General features: G+C 51.9%; 1 protein-coding gene across 1 annotated transcript; it reads right to left on the reverse strand.

The window, feature by feature from the left end:
* Nucleotides 1-255: 255 nt before the first annotated feature.
* MAT1A (methionine adenosyltransferase 1A) lies at nucleotides 256-17,705 on the reverse strand. Its single transcript, XM_004765296.3, has 10 exons — nucleotides 17,362-17,705; nucleotides 16,930-17,278; nucleotides 13,072-13,149; nucleotides 12,154-12,276; nucleotides 9,226-9,338; nucleotides 8,832-8,975; nucleotides 4,480-4,698; nucleotides 3,205-3,387; nucleotides 2,777-2,910; nucleotides 256-2,223 (listed from the first exon to the last, which is right to left on the reverse strand). Exons 2-10 carry the CDS (start codon nucleotides 17,021-17,023, stop codon nucleotides 2,121-2,123), a joined length of 1,191 nt encoding a protein of 396 aa, XP_004765353.1. The 5' UTR covers nucleotides 17,024-17,278; nucleotides 17,362-17,705; the 3' UTR covers nucleotides 256-2,120.
* Nucleotides 17,706-22,229: the final 4,524 nt, after the last annotated feature.

Below are 22,229 nucleotides of genomic sequence, written 5' to 3' on the forward strand. Positions count from 1 at the left end.
ACCTTCCTCACCCCCTGGGCCTCAGGTTCTCCCCATGAAACTCAGCGGGTGTGGTGAGGGATAAATAGACACGGTGACAACGCAGTCGCTGGGGATGAGAAGCCTTCATCTCTGGTGGAGAAGCCCACGCAGACAGGAACAGGGGGCCCTGGGCAGAGAAACACAGAGCAGGGGGTACCCCCTTTGCTCAGGGCTGGGGAATGCTCCTCAGAGCTGGGGCGTCTGGAGGTTTGCCGACACAAACTAAGCATAGAGTAGTTGTTCCTCCAGTCTGATTCACGAAGGACTGTTTATTCTGTTTTATTTATCCTGTCCTAGCAGGAACTATTAACAAGGAAGATTCCAGTTTCTTATAAACAATATTGACCCCCAAAAAGATCTTGTTTCTCTAGGGGGTGGGGAAAGTACACCATCGTGAATTTTGACTTCTAATGCGGCCCGAGTGAGAGGAACTCATGGTCCACAAACCTGCGGCCCCTCTCCTGGAAGGAGCTTGAGACTTGCTGGGTGACCTACTCCCACAGACACATCAGAGACTCCAGAGTGGACACAAGCTCTGGGCTTAGATGCAAATTCGGGCTTCTTTTTCCTTCCCAGAAGAGCTGCCTTTTCTCTGACAGAAAGAGAAGAGCCTCGGGTCTTTGTGCTTTGGGCCCCAAGCTCCAATGCAGACTGTCTGCTCCCCATATGGGGCTTCATGGGCTGCCCGTTCAGCCAGAACCAGCACCACATGCCCTGGGAAGAAGCCCAGTCTCCAGTGTTCTCTTGGGACCCACAGGGGGCCCTACCTGAGCCTGTGGTCCAGGCAGCTAGGGAAAAGGCAGAAATGCTGTCAGAGGCCCAGGCTGAGGACAGATAGGGTGGGAAGTGCTGGCCAGGGATGGAAAGGCAGGGGATTGTGCAGCTTCCAAGATCCCAGCACACTGAGGACTACTCAGGCCCCGTGGGTACCATGGCCCAGCAGCCACCTGGCAAAGGCAGGATCTCCTCAGGACATCCCAGCCAACTTGTCTACCACTGGGATTTCAGCTATGCCACCTGGGTCACTATTTAACGTCACATGTTCGGGCCTCACCCCTGGCCTCCCTGGAAGGGGCATCTGAGGGGCTCACCCACTTATTCCAATGGCACTCAGATAACGAGGCCAAAGAGAGAGAAGGACTTGAAAGACACAGGGTTCTGGTGCTCCATCTGAAAGGCTGGCCCCCTGAGCTAGGACAAGCTGCGTCTCTGTCCTGTCTTTGCATATGACTGCCCAGGGCTCACCGAGAGCCAGGGGTTAATCCCCTAATCGCAGAAACACCAGGTCTTCAGGGAAGAAGACACAAAGCTTCATCTCAAATCTGCTTTGTTGTTGTTCGGGCCTGCATCTGGCACGAGGTGGGAACAGGGCTTGGCAGGGGGCAGGGGGTGCGTATGGGTTCCTGAGTCAGAGCTCCTGGACTCATGTCTAGGTCCTGACATGTAGCTGTGGGACCTTGGGAAAGTTACCTAGGTAGCCTGTGCCTCAGTTTCCCTCTATAGAAGTGGGGGTGTGGTGTCGTCCCATCATGTTGCAGTGAAGAAGAAATGAGATCAGTAATCAGCTCTGTCCCTCGCGCAAGTGTGGATATGTGGGAGAGGTCAGCCCTGCTCCTGTCCCGGCCAGGTGCCTCACCCAGGGGGCCTCTGGGAAGGCCCTGGCTCTGAGCACGGGCCTCAGATGTGAAGGGCAGACCTGGCCCGCCCAGGATTCCCTGGGACCTGTGATGGAGGAGCGGGCCACTCACAGGGCGGTGAGTGAGGGGATTTACTCTTGACAGGGGTGGTTTTTCCACTAAATTAACATGGCCTTGGTCTGAGAGGAAAGCAGGGGAACATTGTGATTACCCTCCTGAGGAGGTGCGACTCCCAGCACCAGCAAGCCTCCTGCCATTCACAGTGATGACAGCTCCCGGCTAACCCTCAGGGTGTGGCCTGGTCCAGGAGGGGGTGACTCGTGTTGCGGGAGGGGGAGACACACCCTGGGAGGGCAGTCAGGGCCCTGTGTTCTGGGACATGTGAGAGCTGGGATCCTGAAGAAGAGGAACCAGGCCACCCAGACCCCTCCAGAGCCAGGTCAGGCCCCACTCCCACCAGCTCTAAAACACAAGCTTCTTGGGAATTTCCCACGGGAACTCGCTTCTTCCGAAATGGCCGTAGCACGCCGTTTTCTGGTAGATGGGCTTCTTCAAATCCAAATCCCTGCATAGTCAGCAAAGGAAAGGGTCACTTTAAGTGGAAAAATAGCAGAGTTTCTCTGAATTTTGAACACAGGAGTGACTAACAGTGTGACGATCTTTGCAGGGAATCACTGGCCCTTAGGAGACAGGCTCAGCCAGACGCACCCAGGACCCAGAATCTGAACTCTGGACTCACTCCTCTCCTCTCCACTCCACTGGCCTGGTGCAGCCCTGTAACATGGCCAAGCTCCAGAAAGCAGGGATGGCATTAGACACAAGGGTAGATGGGACTAGACCTGCTGGCTCACTCTCAGCATTTGGCCCTACAACTGCTTTCCTATGACCCCCCACCTGCTCAAAGATGGCCCCACTGCCATCAGCGTCTCCAGGCCAGCCTCCTCCAGCCTGAAAGCAGGCATCCTGCATTTGGGGGGTGTGTCATGCTGGGCCAGAAGCCTGGAGGTCCTCCTGCTTTGGAGAGGCTGAAAGTCCTTCTGTTTCTCTTCCAGCAGAGCTGAGCCTCTGCGTGAGGGAGGAGGAAGGGCCTGTCTGATAGGGACAGGTGGCGCTTTTACCTGACAATGACACCGGGCCGAAGGTCAAAGTTCTTATTGACCACATCTAGCAGCTCTCTCTCTGTCTTCTGAGAGGTTCCGTAGGTGAAGATGGAAATAGACAGTGGCTCAGCCACACCAATGGCGTAGGAAACCTTCCAGAAGAGAGCAGCGTCAGGGACAGAAGGCTCTGTGCCTCTCCAGGCAGCTGGACCACCCATCACTTGCCCCACGTGCTCCCCAGCCTTGTCTGCCTAGAAGAATCCCCACCACCTTCACAGGGAGCAGCCCTTTCTGTAGAGGACTCTCTCCTTGAAGATTTTTTCCACCTCCCTCACGTTTTCAGGGTCCGTGCCCCAGAGCCCTTGGCAAAGTCTGTGGGCTTCCCAGCAGCCCAGCATGTCCTCACCCGGGGCCAAGATGGGAGGCTCGGAGTGGGGCCCACGCACCTGCACCAGCACTCTCCGGCAGAGGCCCGCTTTCACCAAGGACTTGGCCACCCAGCGGGCCGCATATGCCGCCGAACGGTCCACCTTGGTGTAGTCCTTCCCCGAGAAGGCCCCGCCACCGTGTGCCCCCCAGCCTCCATAGGTGTCCACGATAATCTTACGGCCAGTGACGCCTGCGTCCCCCTGTATAGGGAAAGGGGACAAGGAGGAGATGAGAACCAGAGTGCCAAGAGGGCAGGGCAGAGAGACCACGGCAGCACCCTGAGGGCCACTGGACTTACGTGGCAAGGGCTCCCTGAGGCTGCCTGTGGGCATTTTTTAAAAACTTTCCCTGTCCCTAAAGCTGGAAACCTTGGTCTCTAACCTCAGTTCAGTCACTGACCCATTACAGAAGCCAGGTAAGCTGACAGAGCCCCATCAGCAAGTGCAGACGATGGGCCAGAGGCTCTCTGGAACCTCATCCAGAGCCTACTTCAGGCTTTGCTCTTGTGAGACGGTCATGCTAGAAAAATCCAACTGCAGGAGGGAGCTGTGCTGTGACAGGTACGCCCCGGACTGTGGCCCTGGCTGGTGGCACCCAGCACAGGCCATGAGGCCCGTTTCCTCACGTCGCTGCTCTGTGCTGCGATCACCATGTCCTTAGCGGGCAGGGGCTCCACATTCAGGGCTTTGGGGAAAGACTGCGTACTCTACACCCAGGCTTTGAGATCCACAATTCCCACTGGCACATCTAGGCTTTGAGAAGTCCTACAGGAAATGACAGTAAGCTTTGCCTTTCTTTTACGCCATGTCCCTGTACTACATTCGGGCACAGAACCAGCTAAGGACCGCCTGGCAGAGGTCAGTAGCCTCTCTGGGGAGCTCTCCCAATCCCTACTTCCTCTCTCTGGGAGAGAGAAAGAAAGGGGGAAGTAGGGGTCCCCATCGAAACACCTGCTGCACACGAGTTTAAGGTAACCTGTGGCAAAAACTCCGTAATACCCCCTGGGAAAGGCCCATCACCTGCAATGGTGAGTTGGGAGAGGCAGCAGCATGGGCAAGTATGACTGGGGGGCGGGGGGCCAGGCCGCACTAGGTGGGAGAGTCCTGGGGACATGTCATTCCGCACGCACTGATGTGCACACAACCAGCCCCACGAGTGAGAGCTGAGCTCGTGTTTTGTCCAAGGCCAGATGTGGCTGAGCCATGCAAAGCTACCCGCTCTGCTGTGCTTGGGCAGGTGAGCAACCCAGTAACAAGGACAAATCAGGACTCTGCTCAGAGGCAAGGGCGCACCTGGGGACCGCCAATGACAAACCGCCCGCTGGGCTGCAGGTGGTAGATGGTGTCTTCATCCAGGTACTTGGCGGGCACCACGGCCTTGATCACCTGCTCCTTCAGGGCCTTGCGCATGGCCTCCAGGGTTATGTCCTCATTGTGCTGCACGGAGATGACGATGGTGTGGATACGCACAGGGATGACAGCGCCATTGTCCTGGATGTACTGAACTGTCACCTGTTGGGTCACAAGAGCAGGAGGAGACACGTTAAGTTCCTGCCCTGAGCTGAGGACACATCGCTATCAGGCTCCCGGGAGCCAAGTTGGGGTAGGGGGCAGGGGGGCTCCTGTCCTCTCCAAGGGCCTCCGGGAAAGTTAATCTGACATATTCTCATATTTGAGTAACGGCCCCACGCTAAGTATGGGATGACTGGGTATGAGGCATAAGTAGTTCCCACCTTGGATCCCTATTAGTGCCCCCTAGAGACTCAGGGCTACAGAGTTTCTCCTCTATCTATGACCCAACAAGATTCCCCCACTTCTCAGAGGGCACTGGGTACCAACAAATGTCCAAATGGCCAAAGCCCCCTCTTGACCCTCCACGGCCTGGAACCAAGATATCCTTGCTCCTGCCAAGAAGCACAGGCGTCCGTCTGACCCAGCCCCTCAGGGGAGGAGCTTTGGAAGTGTATGGGCCCAGGGGACTTGCCTGCTGTAGGGACAAGGTAAGAGGGACTCAGGTCAGGCTGGCTGAAACTGAGGGGGCAAAAAGCCCCGCATGACTGCCATCTGGGTATCTAAGCTCAAGCAAGGAAAAGCCGAGAGCCTGTGGAAGAAAGGAGCCCACGTGCAGGACCCCTGGAAGTGAGCAGTGTGATGCTCCCTTCTACCCAACTGCATCAGTGCTGCACCCGTTCTGGGCCCTGCTGAGTCCTATTTAAGTCATCCCAGCAAGATTGGCATTCTTATCTCCACTTTACAATTGAGAAAAACAAGGTACGAGCAGTGGAGCAACTTGTCTGAAGTCACACAGCAGTCAGATAAAAGCCAAAAAGCCAACCCTGTTCTGACCCATCCAAAAGCTGGCGTCATCCCCACAGCAGCACAGACAAAATCCTCCTTCACAGACCCGGGGCCACGCTGACCCGTCAGCGAGCACAAGAGGCCGATGTCACAGCCTGATCTGACCGGTGGCCAAGGACTGCGGTCTGGGCACACCAGGCTGACAGAGCGAGAGGGAGGGGGACAGTGAGGACAGCAGGTGAACCTGGGAAAGCAGTTACCGCCTCAAGGTGGGGGAAGCGGTTGCTAGCCATGGGGCTGTGTGGCCTGGTAGCCGGGGCACTGCCCAGCAGAAGGCTGCCACTCAGGGCTTGGAGGGACACTCGGGAGTCATAGGCCCCTGTGCCGCCCGAGGCATTGTGGACACACTGGGTGGGGGGTGGGGGTGCCTGGGGTGTGTGGGGCCCGTAGGAGTGCAGCTAGGCCAGATGGCCCTGGTAGCAACACCGGCTGCCAGGCGAAACACTATTCTTATGCCAGGGCTTGAGAGGACCATGGGACAGCCAACAGTGCCTCCCCGGGGCTGTGCCTGTGGCAGGATCTCTGCCCGCCCAAGGGCCCTCTGCTATCTACCAAGTACTGGGCCTGTTTCCAGCTCCTACTCTGTGCCCTGCCTGCTTCGAAAAGCCCGAGGTGGAGTCCAGAAGAAGGAAGGGCCTTGCCCACGTGACATCTGATCCTAGCACGAGAGGCAGGGGCACAGGGACATCTGTGGTGGGGGCTCCCAGGAGGGGAGGCCTGTGACCGGCTCTGGGACCAGACCCACTGCGTGGGCATCAGGCCCAGGAGAAGGCTCCTGCCCTGAGGAGCTGCAGGACCCGTCTTCCCCCCTCGCCTGCTCCCTGGACGTCCCACTAGGCCAGCTGTGAGCCCTGGGCTTCCGTGTAGAGCCACACAACTGGGGCAGGGCAAAGAGCTCCAAGTGCGTCCCTTATCTCACCATGTCAGCAAGATGTGGGGAAAAACACACCATGGAAAACACCATTCTGACCAGGTATAAAAATAGCCGTCCACACTGCCACTCGAGTCTCATATCAGCAGCAAGCATTTGTTCAGGTGGAAAGACTCATCCTGTTCACAGTCAACACTGTGCTGAGGTCATGAAAGCCCTTCTCCAGCGGGCTCGGGAGCCGGCCCAGAAACCGGTCCTGACCCAGGACGGCTCACGGGGAGGCACTGCTTGCGGGACTGTGGGACAGCTGGCCGGGGCCGATGCACCCCCGCACCTCCACGAGGGTGCTGCCAGGGGCTCAGCCCCCCTGCAGCAGGTCAGTGAGGTGGACTTCCATGTCCAGGTAGCAATAAGAGGCTTCTGGGTAGCCCTGCAGGAAGGGAGCCCTCAGAAGAGCACATCCTGGCCCCCCAGCTCCCATGGTGGACTTGGGAGCCTCCAAGTACTACGCGGGATGATGCAGGCCTTCCCTGTTTTGGCCGGTCCCATGGGGGTGCCCCCGGGCCTCACGGCCACACAAGGAAAAGGAAAATCCTGTAGCTCTACTTCCTCCCACCCCTGTTCCACGATTCTGTGTTCTGAGAATCTCCAGCCCAGTTTCCACTGTAGCGCTGCTCTGCCTCAGGACGGGCCCAGGTGCCCCAGTGCCTCCTGTGTGCCCCTCTCTTTCAATCTCACCAGTCTTTGCATGTCAGCTCCCCTGCCCCACAACCTCGGAGCACCCCTGAGGAGTACTGATGGCTCCCCTTCCCACCTAGGGGTCCCTTGGAGAACATCAGGAAGGGTTTGCTTTAGGCCACAAGTGCACTTCCTTGCCCCGTTCAGCCCAGCGGCGACCTCTGCCCTGTGCGGCCTCCCACCGGGGCCGAGAAGGATGCACCTCGGGATAACAGGACAGTCACGTGCTTTGTGCTGAGCCACACAACCACGTGGGCCCGATTCCAACTACAGGAACAAGAGAAGGCCCCGTCAGGTGGCAGCCACCAGGGAAAGCCACAGGAGGTGGGAGCTTTGCGGGCCACTGATGGAGAGGGGAGGACCTGAGAAGATTCCATGTAAGGTGGAGGGTGGGAGCACAGGTGCAAAGCACTAGAAATAAGGGGAACAGGAGTGAAATCAGCCAGATTAAGCAGCCTGGGGGAGGGGAGGTAGAGGAAGGTAAAACTGGGAGACCATAAAAGGCTTGGAATCCCAGAATAACAAATAGGGTTCTGTCCCCCTTTAGGAAGCAGAAAACTACAGAGGATTCTATTCTATATTGGCTAACTGAACATAATAATTTAAAAAAAAGAAGAAGAAGAAGAAGAAATTTAAAGTCCAAAGGGAGTTAAGGGGTGTTTCCAGGCAGAGAGAATCCTTGGTGTGGATCCTGGCCTTGGGAACCAGGATGGAGAGGAAGAGATGCTCTCAAGGGAAAGCTCAGAGCAAAGCAGGGTGGAGATGGGGGGTGGGGAGGCACTGAGCAGGAGGCGGGGACACCACTGCACTCCCTTGAGCTGTGGAGGAGACAACACGGAGGCCACACATGATGGCTCCCAGGCACAGGTGTTTACAGGGTGGATGGGAAACACAGCTGCCGATTCAGAGACCTGGCAGGCAGAAGCTCAGGACGCTGAGAGGGACATGTGGAAACTGGGCAGAAGTGCAGGTGGAGGGGGAGAGGGTGTGAAGAAGGGCCCAGGACCTATTGGAGGGCAGAGGAGGCACTGGGAAGGCAGCTCTGGGAAAGGGGCCAGCAGGGTCACCAGGGTTAAACTAGGCAGGACGCAGAAACAGGGGGCAGACTGGGGGCCTCCACGTCCACACCTGCATCACGGTCGACCTTCAAATGTGGACATGGGTGAGGATTTCCCCACCACATGGAGCAGCGAGGTCAGGGCCCGAGGCGACAGGGAGTCCAAAACAGCAAAGGGAGAGCCTTTTTATGGGAAACGGGTAAAGAGTCATAGCGAGACACAGACAGCCCTTGACAACTCGGTGTTCAGTCCTTGCTCAAGGTGGGGAGACCTGTGGAGCTGGAAGGACAGTGACCGATGTCTGAAACCGATCAAGCACCATGTGGCAGGGAGCAGGGAGTCATGTGACCAGGGTCAATATATGCTAAGGGGGCAACAAAGAAAGATCTAGAACTGCTCTTTCTATTTTTCTGTATTTTAAACATTTTTCATAATAAAATTGGGAGAGAAAACATCTAGACCTGAAGAGTTTTCAAACAAAGAGTTCTTTTCACAATCAGTAACTCTTGAGTGTCCAGACTGAACATTTTGATCCGAGTGATGACATGAAATCAAGAGGGCCACGGGGTGCGGGAAGGGGGTGTCTGGGGCTCCGTGGGAGGTGAGAGGAGGAAGCTCACCTGAGTTTTGGAGTCAGGCCGCAGCCAGGGGAGGACCCCGGAGCGTCTGAGGTCCGCCATCCGGGCGTTGAGCTTGTGAGCGAGGATGATAGTGAGGGGCATGCACTCTTCTGTCTCGTCGGTGGCATAGCCAAACATCAAGCCCTGCAGCCAGGGAGAGGGCCGGCCGAGCAAGGCCCACGTTAGACGGTGGTAACGTCCTTCCGATCGAACACTTGACTGGCACTCTCGGGTGTATTGGGTGCCTTGTGCATGTACCACCCACACGGGACATCACCCCATCCAGTGCTTGTGACCTTCCCGGCCAGCTCCTCCCCGGAGTCTGAGCCAGGGCAGAGAGAGACAGTGCTATTCCCACGACCTGACACCGCGCCCATTTTCCCTGTGTACTTACCTGATCCCCGGCCCCGACATCCTCTTCATTTCTGTCTAGATGCACACACTGGGCAATATCTGGGGACTGCTGCTCCAAAGCCACCAGCACGTTGCAGGTCTTGAAGTCAAAGCCTAAGCAGAAGGGAAAGTGGGCCTCAGTGCGGGGGGATGGGTCAGGCAGAGCGTGGCTGTGAGCTTCCTGGCGGACTGCTCAGCTCCTCATGTACCATCCGGTGTTGAGGTGGGTGGTCTATAACCAGCTGTGGTCGGTCGGGCTCAAAGCTGAGGCCCAGGGATGGGAAGCCCATGTACCCTTCCCATACCATCATCCAGAACTCTAAGTCAAAAAAACCCCTCTACAGTGCATTTTACTATATTAAATTATACCCAGATTATATAAAAACCAGAGCTACAGCTGCTCGGGCTGAAGAGCAGGTGGGTCACTCTGGCCCTGACCCCTTAAGCACCTTCTAAGACCAGGCTGAAAATCACCTTCCATCACTGCAGTTCCAGAGCCCAGGTATGTGCCTGACGCAGGTATTGAATATACTGGACACATATAATGCACAGGAATTACCCAGACAGGCTCCCAGACCTAGATAGAGTCCTCTGATCCCAAGCTATGCATACGGCTTGGAGGATAACGGAAAAGGCATCCCGCTGGAGCCCGAGGCCCCATCCCCCCATCCCCAAAGGTCAGGCACGGAGATGGAGGCTGTTCTCCCCAGCAAAGGGCCGTAGGCCGAGAACTGGTTCGCAGAGGTTTGGGGGGCGGCAGCCCAGCCCAAGGAGCCCCGGGGAGGGGCTGCTGCACCTGGACAGCACACTCATCTCCCTGTCAGTCCTCGGGTCTTGCCAGGCTCAGTCATGGGGACTGCATGAATGAGGGGCTGAAACTCACAGAGGCCCCACCACAAGGTCAAGTGTTAGTGGCAGGCTGAGTAGCTGCCACTCTCTTGCCAGTCGGTTCTATCCAGGCTGTCAGCGTGAGCTCACTACAACCGACCAACCAGCCAACCCAGATCCAGTCTGCTGCTCCTGTGCATGCTTCACGTGGGGACCTCCCGCCAAATGAAGCAGAACGCAGTCCCTCAGCTCCACGCAGCCCCTCCCCGCTGAACGGCCCCAGCCAAGCACTTGGGTGTAGCCTTCAGCGTGGCTCGCTTTTCTACCTCCACTTTATGTCTCTGTGCAGAACACTCCTCCTCCCACTCCCCATCCCCACACACCCAAATCCAACCAGCTCTCAGTAAACGCCCCTGGACCGTCCCTCCTTCTCCCTTCCGTCACTGCGCACTGTGCCACTGACTGGCCACTGGGCACCTGATACCGCATCATCTAATGCCAGGCAGCACCCCAACCCTGGAAACATCAGGTAGCCTCTGTCCCTTGCACCTTCCTGCTCCCAGCAAATGTTTTTGAACACACAAACCAATGAACCATCTTTAGAGGGCTGCCAAGGACTCACCGTTGTGCATTAAACACTTTGCATTTTTCCTAATCACGGTGAATCATCTCAGTACTGCAAATCCATCAAGCGCTCCAAGTGATTTGGAAACAAATTTTGGGAATTCAGGGGACTAAGGGGAGAGGAGCAGGGCCCGGAAAGGCAGCTGCCCAGCGACTGTGCAGCCCAAAGCAGTGAAGGGCAGGTAGCCTGGGGCCCCGCTAGGGCAGCTGCCACGCTGCGCGGGCTCCTATGGGTACAGGCACCAGGATAAGCTGGGCACGCAGAAATTCCGCCAGCAGCAGAGCTAGCCTCTCGCTTGCTTCACTCTTTCTAGAAGACATGGCCTTCTGGGAAGTTTCCCTTCTGCATAGCGCAGAACAAGACTCACTCTTGAATAAGGTCTACACAAATGTAAACCATTGGCTTCTCCTTGTGGAACGGGGTGAAGGCTCTGCAGGGTAGCCTGTCGGGAAGCTACTGCCTGGGAACAGTGTTTCCTCTATGAACACCCTCGTGTGCTGACTGGGAGATTCTGCCCATGCTCACTGGTCCTCCTCCTGCTGATTCCCAACACAGTCCCCCCAAACTGTCACGTGCTCAAGGGAGTGCTCTGGGCAGCTCAGAAGGTGGCTGCCCTGAGCTTCTGTGTCCGCACCTGCAGTGGCAAGGGGTTCCCACTCATAGGTGTGCACTGCCTCATTCCAGCCTGCCCTGACCACAGCGGTGGCACACGTCACCCTAAAGACCCAGTAGCTGGGATGTCCGTGCACACAGGTCTTCGGCTTCTGGCTCTTGTGGGCGGTCCTCTGAGGCCACTCCAGGCTGAGCCCCATCCCATCCTGCCCTGTCTCAGATGTTGGAATTTGCTTTGGACCCTCCTGTTCTTTCCAGATGTCACTCCCCCTGATCGCGGAGCTTCTCCTCACTCCTGCCAGGGCCTGTATCCCTTTCCTGGAATGCAAGTCCCAACACTGCCTGGCACTGGAGCCCACCTCGGCCAGCCTGCTCCCTTCACCTGCCATAGCTACCACTTCTAGACAGAGTTGACTTTTTCTCTATCATGAGAAGCAGAAAGCACAGGGGTCTACACAGGCAGCCAATTGCTGGCTGTCGCTTTACACAAAGGGTGGACATTCCCAAGCTTTAGTTTCCTCATCTGCGGGAGGAGTACAGCAGAGGGCTCAAACAATGAAAAAGGACACGTCCCCAGCAGGGGGCAGCTCCTCTCCTCGGTGGGTGCTTCTCTCTTTCAAAGCTTTCGCCTGCACCAAGAAGACCAGAGTTGAAACAGACGGATGGACAGACATGGGCTAGTTCAACTGGACGCCATCACATGGACCACAATGCTGTTCCCAGAGACTTTGACCCCTGACCCTGCCAGACGGGCCTAGGCATGTTTTCTTCCCGGGGGTATTTGCCCTCACCGAGGACCGAGAGCCTCAGCTCAGACACACCGTCGGGGCACCCACGCGTCTCAAACCCGGGGCCCCATCTCACCCTTGGCGGAGTCGTCGTAGCCAATGTGCCTGATGGCGTCTCTCACCACCCGCTGGTAGTCCACGGTGGCCGTGGAGGTGATCTCGCCGCACAGCAGCACCATGCCCGTCTTGCACACCGTCTCTGCGAGAGAGGGAGGAAAGTGGGTGGCCACGAGCCAGCCAAGGGGATCCCCTCCCAGACCCTTGTGGAGAGTCTTACAAGGCACAAATTCTGGAAATAAAAGACTAAAGCTAACAAACAGAGTACATCCCAGCAGAAGGGCTGAGCACATGTAAGAGCTGCCCGGAGAACTGCACCTTGGACAGAATGGGTCACACCTCACTCTCGCAGCGAGCGCCTCCTGCTTGTGTCATCTCGAACCACTTATTTAACCTCTCTCAGTCTGCTTCCCCAACTGCTACCCAAATACAGTACTTCTAGGGACTGCCGTGTGGCTCAGAGTGAGATGATGGGGGTAGGTGGCTGTCACAAGGAATGCGGTCCAACATGCCCTGGCGTCCAGGACGCCTCGCCCACCCCTTTTTGATGACACTGCACCGCAGGCTGAAATCCTGAGAGCAAGGAGGACCAACCATCTCACTGGCTCTTCACCAAGCTATTGGGGTGAGGTCCACCCTCCGAGGGTGCAGGTCCCTGCGGGGCTCCAAGCAGGGGCTAGGGCAGCCCTGGAGAGGGAGGGAGCCATCTGGGCAGTGCACAGGGAGGACAGTGAGGCTCTGGTCTCCATGCAGGCACCCCTGCCCTGTGACCTTGGCCAAGGCCCCAATTCAGCTGCACCCATGATCACATTGGGGAGCCCCCCAGGTGCTGGGGTCCCTGACCCCCACTGTGCCGAGAGCCCTGGCACAGGCACAGGCAAAGAGCTCAAGCCCAGCCCATGAGGTCTTCCGCAGGGAGGGAGCAGGCGTTTCTCACCACAGGCCACCTTGGCATTGGGGTCCTGCTTCAGATGGGCATCCAGCACGGCATCGCTGATCTGGTCGCAGATCTTATCTGCACAAGAATGAACATGTATGAGAATCACAGAAGTATCAGGTATAACAAACTGAAATGTTAAAATAATTAGGTATTTGGTAAGTTTACATATCAAATATATCTACCAAAGAGGATACTGTTTTAAATATAAAAAATTAGAAACTTTTTGAAATTTTTATTTCTTCTCCTTTCTGCCTAATTTTGGATGATTTATATTACATAAACTCAAGGCGTTCCCGAAAAAAGAAGTACATTCCAAAATCAGTTCTAAGAGACTAAAGCAATTCACTTACAGAGACACAACACACACACACACACACACACATATTCTCCTACTAAAAAGCCTCTCACTCCTCAAGATATTCCCTTTAAGTCTAAAATCTAGAAAACTCCTAGAAATAGAAGTTAAAACAGCTAACAACATCGGTAAGATTAGGTGCCAACACGTAAAGTCAGATGGGACAACAGATATATTGCGCCGCAGGTTCTAGAAGCTGTGTGTGCTATGTATACGATACTACGCCCAAATCCACCACCCCACCCCCAGGAATTCCAGAGGAGAGCTTCTACACATCATTCCTGTTCTGCAGAACATTTTCATAAGCAGCTCTGGGATCACGCCCACGGTCGCGCAGCCTCCTGAAGGCTATTTGTCCTCTTAGCTGGGTTTGACCTCAGTCAAGGTGGGACTGACAATGGCTCAGCAGGAGCTGGGATTTGATCTTCTTTTTCCACTACTTGCCTTAAGGACTCTACATGGTTGAGCCTGCAGACCCTCAGTGCAGTGCACTGTGGAAAAATCCAGTCTTGCCTCGGGTTGGGTGAACTGCCAATGTTCACAGACTCAGAAATAAAAGTGACATCTATTTACACATATTATATCTCATTTAATGTTTAAAATATCCATAGAGTTTGCTCTTAGTAGAGTCATAAGGGTTTCTTCTCAGCTCTATCAAGGTATAATTGGTATACAAAAAAAAAAAAAACCTGCGTAAAATTAAAGTATATAATTTGGGGAGTCTGGACATGTGAATACACTTATGTGACCATCACCATAAACAAGGTAAGAAACATAGCCATCACCTCCAGAAGCTTCCTTGTGTCCTTCTGTTGTGTTTTTGCTTTTCAGTTTTCATATTAAGGACCCAGACCCAGAACCAAGTGATTCTGCTCTCAAAAGCACATCACTTAAAATGTTAACGTCAATGCAACTTAAAATATTAATCTGCGGGGCGCCTGTGTGGCTCAGTGGGTTAAGTTAAGCCTCTGCCTTCGACTCAGGTCATGATCTCAGGGTCCTGGGATGGAGCCCCACATCGGGCTCTCTGCTGAGCAGAGAGCCTGCTTCCGCCTCTCTCTCTGCCTGCTTCTCTGCCTGCTTGTGATCTATTCCTGTCAAAAAGATAAATAAAATCTTTTTGAAAAAATATTAATCTGCCATTCAAGGTGCATCCTCTAAACTTGCGTTGGGGAAATGCTCCTACACCTTGAGGCTCTCTGTGCAACCTCCTGCCAGCGGCAGAGCCGATAGTAAATCTAGGTTTATCTGAGGCCACTGCCTCCACACATCCCTACCAAGGAAGGCCTGATGCTAAAATATCCCTTTAGGCCCATCTGTCAGGACTGCTAGGGCTGCCCATGTGCCCGCTGTGGATGACTGTTTCTTTCAAGGACACAGGTCACATGTCCACAGTCCACCCAGGGAGGTATTAGGGATAAAGCTAGAGCTGAGCGGGACACCTGGGTGGCTCAGTGGGTTAAGCCACTGCCTTTGGCTCAGGTCATGATCTCAGGGTCCTGGGATTGAGTCCCCGAATAGGGCTCTCTGCTCAGCAGGGAGCCTGCTTTCCTCTCTCTCTCTGTCTCTCTGTGCCTGCCTCTCCGTCTACTTGTGATTTCTCTCTGTCAAATAAATAAATAAAATCTTTAAAAAAACAAAAAACCAAAAAAAACCCTAGAGCTGAGCAAGAGTGTTAAGATAGCTCCACAGACTAAAGGAATGCCTAAGGAGGCCCTTTCTGTACTGTTTCTTTAGGCTTTTGGAATTTCTATCACTATCGCTCAGTAGCTTTAAGGTAGCCTATCGCTGCTTTTCTGGGAAGTTGGAAAAGCATTGGTATCACCCTCCTGGTGGAGAAGAAGTCAGTGCTAGAATGACAAGCAAGCCATCACCAAGGTTTAGGGGAAGCTGAATTACATGGACAGTTCATTGTTCGTGGCAAGAGAAAGGAGAGTCAGACGAACTGAAAGGCTACCATTAAGTGGACGAAACAGCCAACTGGATGGCTAGAATTTTTCTTCTCTGTCCACTGAGCGTACTGCTGTATGTACAAGGGGACCACTGGCCACTGCGTGTCAAGTGCCCACATCCTCTGAGTGGGGTAAATCCTTCTCCTAACCCGTATATGGTCTTCATGGGTTACACGTGGAAATAAGTCCAAGGTTACAAGCATTGTAGACCCAGAGACTTTATAAAAGTTGTGCATGATGAAAGAGGCTGTTTGTTTTGAATTGAGCTAAGTCACCTACAAAACTCAATGTAAGCCAACGTTTCTCAATAGCGGTACTGTTGACATTTGGGGCTGGAAAATTCTTTGTTGCAGGGGGAGGGTCCTGGGCATTCGGGATGTTTGGAAGCTTAGCTGGCTTCCAGCCACTAAGGATCAGGAGCACCCCCTACCCCTCACGTAGAGTTCTGTCAGACAACCAAAAAATTGGTTTCAGGAAGACAATACAAAATGCCCTTAGGGGAAAAGGGCAACATCGCCCCCTGTTGCGAACCACTGGCTAAAGCATATGGAAGGAGTGGGGTGAGGAGATGATGAAAGCTGAGTTAGGAGTATGAAAGAAAGTGGATGAGGAACAGGAAGAAAAGACAGCCTTGGTGATAAGTTACCGTAACTTCAAATGTTCAAATGAATTTTGAAGAAGTGCTTAAAAGTCATAAATCAATGTGTCTAGCCCTAGGATTCTTCTACAACAGTGATTCTCAGAATGTGTTTCCCACAGCAGCAGCAGCAGCATCTCCTGAGAACTTTATTGAAAACGTCAATCTTGAGCCTCAACCAAGACCTACTAAATCAGAGATTCAGGGGGTGGGTATGCAACTGTACACCAGCAAGCCTGCCGGGGGAAGCGGATGCTCATGGAGGTCTGAGAACCACTGACCTCCAGCCTGAGGCTCTGATCATGGGCCTCGCTGCTCATGTGTGCGAACCTCTCCCACTTCCCCCCACACCAAAAACTGCTCAAATGTTCTTCCTCTTCAGGAGGTCACCTGTACTTCTCTCAGCTAACACACTTGAGGCCTTCAGGACCTGGTGATCTATCTCAGCGACTACTAGAATGTGCTGTTCATGCCTAGCCTGCATGTGCCTTACATGCAAAACTCAGTGACTGTGGTCTTGTCCACAGGAACATTCCCTGTTGACTTAAGTCGCTCACTGATAATAAAGCTTTATTCTCGCCCCCACCAAAAATATATATAAAGTGGATATCTGATGACACACGTCCCCCGTATACTATGTTCCGTCAACCCAGGGGATGTTCTCTGCTGTAGCCCCATCACGTGGAGATGCTGGAGGCGGGCACAGAGCGAGCCTTGGGCTTCATTGCCTGAACACTTCCCAGTTCATACTCAGTGGCTGTTTTACAAAACTACAAACTAATAGAATGAAAAACGCCTCATACCGCACCTCCAGAGGTCCCGCAGAGTAACCAACACAAACTGTCTTTAAGGCCTCTGGTAAAATGACTCCCCTGGCAGCAGCTGCCATGAGCCCACGACCACCTACTCACCCGGGTGCCCCTCTCCAACCGACTCTGAGGTGAACATGAACGCTCCTTCTTCACTTAGAGAATGGTCGCACAAGCCATCCACCGGGCCATTCATCTCGGCACGCTTCTCCACTCAGCTTCTTCAGGGTACCGATTTCAGGCTGTGACTTTGCCTGAGATTTGTTTGGGGTTTTGGTTTTGTTGGTTTTTTTTTTTCCTTCTGTAAACCCAACAGGCTTGTCTTTGGCAGAGCCACAGGGCTCACTTCTGCCGACCAGCCTGAGAGCACATGAGAGGAAGGTGAGGAGGGAGGGACTGGCGCAGCCGTGTCACTCCCTCTGACTGGTCACAGCTTGCTCCTGAGTGACTCCTATATATGGAAAAGTGAAAGTGCCTGAATAATCATGTGAGAAAATTGGAGGAGTCCATTTCCTGGGAGGGGGTTCTTCTTACCTTGAGGGATTCCAGTCGTCAGCTCGGACGTCCCAAGCACAGGCATCTGGTCCGTGTGTGGAAAAGAAGGCTGTGTAGATGCTGCAGAACTGAAGCTCCTTTGGGACCCTGCTTCAGCTCTGCAGCTAATCTCCATATTGCTCCAAGGTTAACATACCACGTTGGAGGTATGGGGTCTGTGGTGACTCAGGGATACAAACAGGCAGCCAGGTACTCTTTCCCAGAGATACGGTTTAGGCAAAGCCTGCAACACAGGGTGACCTGCTCTATTGGGTGCTGGCCTTCCTCCCCCACACCTTGACTGGCTCGGGCTCTCCTCCTCCTTCTACCTTCTCAGAGCTAAAGCATGCACCTGTATCCTGAGTCAGCTCAGATGTTACATAACACATTCATTCAGAGGAGAAGCTTTTGAGCCCATATTTTTCTGCTAATAGAAATCGCCTAAACTGTCAACGTCTCTCACATGCTGGCAGTCACCTTGACAAGCAAGACATTAAGAAGTATCTGGACAGGTTACAGAAGACAATGCTATTTTGGGAAAGGAACTCTTGAGAGACGGATTCATTACAGGGAAATTATCAGAGTTCAGGTTCCCAAAGCTCCCCTAAGATAAATTAAACACCTACCTATTTGGTCCTGTTCACCTGGTCAACACCTGCTCGCAGGACTCCCGCACATTTTTTGCTTTGACCAAGGAATGTGGACAGGCTTACACATTTTAGCCAAGTCATGCACTAAATGGCGGTGTCTCTCTATCTCTTCATTGTCTCCTACCCTCAGATCTAGCTGCATCCTCAGGCTAGCACAATGGCAGGGGATTGAGATCACAGTGAGAATGGGTGAAGAAACCAGTTCCCACTAGAAGGCAATAAAATGTAAGCAGCCAGAGGCTTGTGCACCAAATGCTGGGCTGTGGGAAGCAAAAGTTGGGATGCGATAGCCCCCACTAACAATTCTGCTACCCCAATTCCCTCTATACTCAGAATGTGAGCATTTAAAAATTTTTCTCTGGTGCTCCAAATCTGGAGTGCTGGTTGGCTGTAGCAGCACTACCCCTCCAGGTATAAACTATATTAAAGTGACCGCTTCTGGGATGAAGTAAGAGAATTTACATATACACATCTCATCAGAGGCACTTAAGAAAGAAGGAGCTAGAATGCTCAGGCACAAGACTGCTGAAGGTCCAGAGAGGAAAAGGCCACTGAGAAAGGACAGAAAAATGAGGATCAAATAGGGACTTTAGACAACATAGCCTTGTCCTTGTCAGAAGCGAGGACTCCTCCTGTTTGCACTTAAAATATTTCAACATCGCTGTCCCTTTGTAAATTTCTTCTGGGTACACTGGTTTCAAACCTGGAGGCAATATGAGCTAATGTTTAATGTGAACTATAGACCTAGGTTAGCCCAGCAGCTAGAACTATGGCCATTATGCTTTAACTCTGTTGTAAGAGCAAGATGGTGTTTAAGTAGCAAGTACTCACCAAGGTCCTACAGCTGGCAAGAAGTCAGAGCGCAAAGCTCTCTCACTGCTCCCTGAATTCCAGAATGACTAAATGGGCATGTCCCATACAGAGAAGTATTGCTTTGGGGGAGATAACCAGGCAGCTTCTGCAGTCTGGACACAGATTCAGAGTGAGGGAAGGATCTGGGAGCACCAAGTTCAGTACCCATCTTATGTGTGAGTCTCATATGACATCCCCACTCAATCTAGGCCACCTTATAGTCTTTTAGCCCACAGATGTTAACAAGCAGCACACAGAACACAGTGGGTGGGAGTGCGGGCTTCAGGGCTGGAGTCCTGTCTGGCCTCTAACCCACTATCCACCCTGGAGAAGGCTTCCCAACCTCTCAGCTCCTGCTTCCTCAACTGTAAAGCAGGTTAAATGTCTACCGACCTCACAGCATCATTATGAGAAATAGATGTGGTCATTCAGGTAGGATGAGGATTGAGCAAAGAGCCAGTGCATAGTAAGACTTTAATAAAATATTACTTAAGTGCCTTCTATGTACATAATATATGATTTTCTTATGTATAAATATAAAATGCAAGACCAAAGCAATGCTGAATCAGTCAAAAGATTTCTCTCTTATAGTAAATGTTACCAGTTAGACAAAAAAAAAAAAAAAAAAAAAAATTGCATTTGCACCAAGAGTTAGAACAGTGGCTTCAATCTGCCCCTTTTTGACTTAGAAAACTGAACCAAGAGGGAATTGGCCATCATGAACTCAAATTAAAGCCTGCCTTACGCACATGCTGTCCCTTACGCATGAATTGTCCTAATGTCTCTCCCTCCCCAAGCCCCACTGATTACCTAAGTCCAATTCAATGTGTCAAAGGCCCACAGTTGATTTCATTTCCATGCAACAACCTTCAACTCTGAAGCTCTGCTGACAAACCTCTAAAGAAACTTGGCTTTGAAAACAAATTATCATTTTGGTCAGATTTACACGTGATATTAAAATATAAAATACCAAATGAATATTAAATACAAAGCAAATGGCTGTGTGTAAGCCACACTGACCAGTTTCATGAAGAGGCTTTGATGGCACCTGACTCCAGGTAGCTCGTGGAGAGCACCTGGGCAGACGATGCCCTTGGCCTGCTCCTGCACCTTCCATGCCTGATGGCTATACCACCGACAAGAGGTAACGCAGTGTTGATGACTCTGGATACAGAGTGGAGTGCACATTCACTTCTTAAAAGCTGTTAGGTGCAAACATTTACCAACTTTGGTGAGAAACTCCCTTAACCATCTAAATGGCATAATAATCACATGGACTATTTTCAAAAGATTTAGTACTTTTGCCCTCATTAATTTAAGCACAAACTCTTCCTACATATATCATTCTAGAACACGAATAATTTATTTATGAAAGAAAGATAAATAGATTCAGATTATACAGTCTTTTAAAATTTTAGGCCACTTCAATGATTTGTGACTTTGGTTCAGCAAAAAAATCCAAATAAGCACTCCATACACAAAGACTATTCTGGAAAGGAAGGGAAAAAAATGTGGAAAGATTTCACAGAAAAAAGCAGAATCTGAGCTGGACCCCAAAGATATTATAGCGTTTTAAAGGCAGTAAAGAGATGGTAAGGCTGTGGGGCCAAGAAGTCCCCATGTGGCTTAGAGCTGGCACAGAGGACCATTGCCCAACTCTACTTGGGAGGTGGGAGGTGCCTGGGCAGGGAGGTAGAGGGCAGGGAAAGCAGGTGAGCCAGGAGCTGGGACTCAGGGGAATAAGGAGCCATGCAGGAAGTCAAGCAAATGGGGGTTTTCTATCTGACAGGAAAATGTGAGCTAGATTATAGAGGAAAAGCATTCCAAAATCAGAGACAAGAGGTAAAACTCCTGCCTTGATCCAGGAGTAGCCTGAGAAGCAATGGATGCTGAGATATTCGTCGGATATAAATCCTGCCCTGCCTCCATTGTTTCTCTTCCTAGAATCATCCCTTCCCCCAAACACTGATACCCCAGCTTCCGGGGACCTGAGATCCTAAGAAGTAATTTCAATTTCTGATCCTTTATCATCCATATCCAATTTCCCCCAAAGCTTGTCAGCCATTCTTCCTCAGTGGTGCCTTGGAATTCTCTTTTTCCATTTTCATATCCACAAGTAGTCACATCTGTGCCCATCCTTGCCATCTCACATTTGAGTTAGGTACCACCTGGGCCCACCCTGCCGTACCAACATACCCTTCAGAGGCTGGTACCATGCTCCACATACTGGGTGCCTTAAAATGGCCTGCAAGTTGGTAGCTGGAGAAACAAGCCATCTCTTATACTACCTCACCTCAATCAAGGCATACAAACAAAATATTCACAAAGTAAGAGCTAAATAATCTCCTGGAAAAACTCCTACACTGGAATACCATTCAGCAGTCGAAACATTAACCACAATACGACATGCCAAAATACAAATGAAGTGCAACAGTATTCAGTGAAAAGGGGGGCAAAAGATGATATATAATCCCCCTTTAATAAAAAATAGAAAATGATTTATAACACGTATATTTTCGGAATATATAAAGATCTAATAAAGGATTCAAAAAGGAAAAGAAAGAAGTGAGATCACTGAAAATGGGGGGGTAGAGAACTGAAACCTTCCATCCAGCCACAAAAGTCAACTAATACCTGGAAAAAGTCCTGTTTAAATCAACTGTTGCGAAACTCTGGAATTAAGTCAAGAATTTATAGGAAGCTTAATAAAGAAAGAAGCGGTCACACTTACTGTGATAATTATTGCTGTCACCTGCAGGAAGAGAATGCTTTTGCATTTTATTTATTTTTTAAAGATCTTATTTATTTATTTATTTATTTATTTATTTATTTATTTGACAGAGAGAGAAAGATCACAAGTAGGCAGAGAGGCAGGGGGCGGGGCGGGGCAAGCTCCCCGCTAAGCAGAGAGCCTGATGCGGGGGCTCGATCCCAGGACCCTGAGACCATGACCTGAGACAAAAGCAGAGGCTTAACCCACTGAGCCACCCAGGTTCCCCACTGTTGCATTTTAAATTGGCCACCCCATCCTGCACTCCCCAGATCCATGGCATCCATGAAGATGATAATTCATGTTCCCAATGCAGTTGTTAGTGCAGAATGAGCAAAACCCTTATTCTCAAATAACTGAGGTTGTCTTTGTTTGTTTTTTTACCTAATAGCTCCTAGAAGGACTGGTGTAAAATCTGGCTTTTGTTTTGCCCAACTTGGAGCAGAAAGAATACCTGAAGAAATAATATCTCAAAACTTCACAAATTTGGTGAGCTATCAATTTACACATTCACGGTGCTCAACAAACTCCAAGCAGAAGAAAATCAAAGAGATCCACAAGAAAACACATTATAATGAAACATGAAAGACAGACAA

Source organism: Mustela putorius, unplaced genomic scaffold, assembly GCF_011764305.1.
Source record: "Mustela putorius furo isolate JIRA1106 unplaced genomic scaffold, ASM1176430v1.1 tig00000698_pilon_pilon_pilon, whole genome shotgun sequence".
Taxonomy (NCBI): domain Eukaryota; kingdom Metazoa; phylum Chordata; class Mammalia; order Carnivora; family Mustelidae; genus Mustela; species Mustela putorius.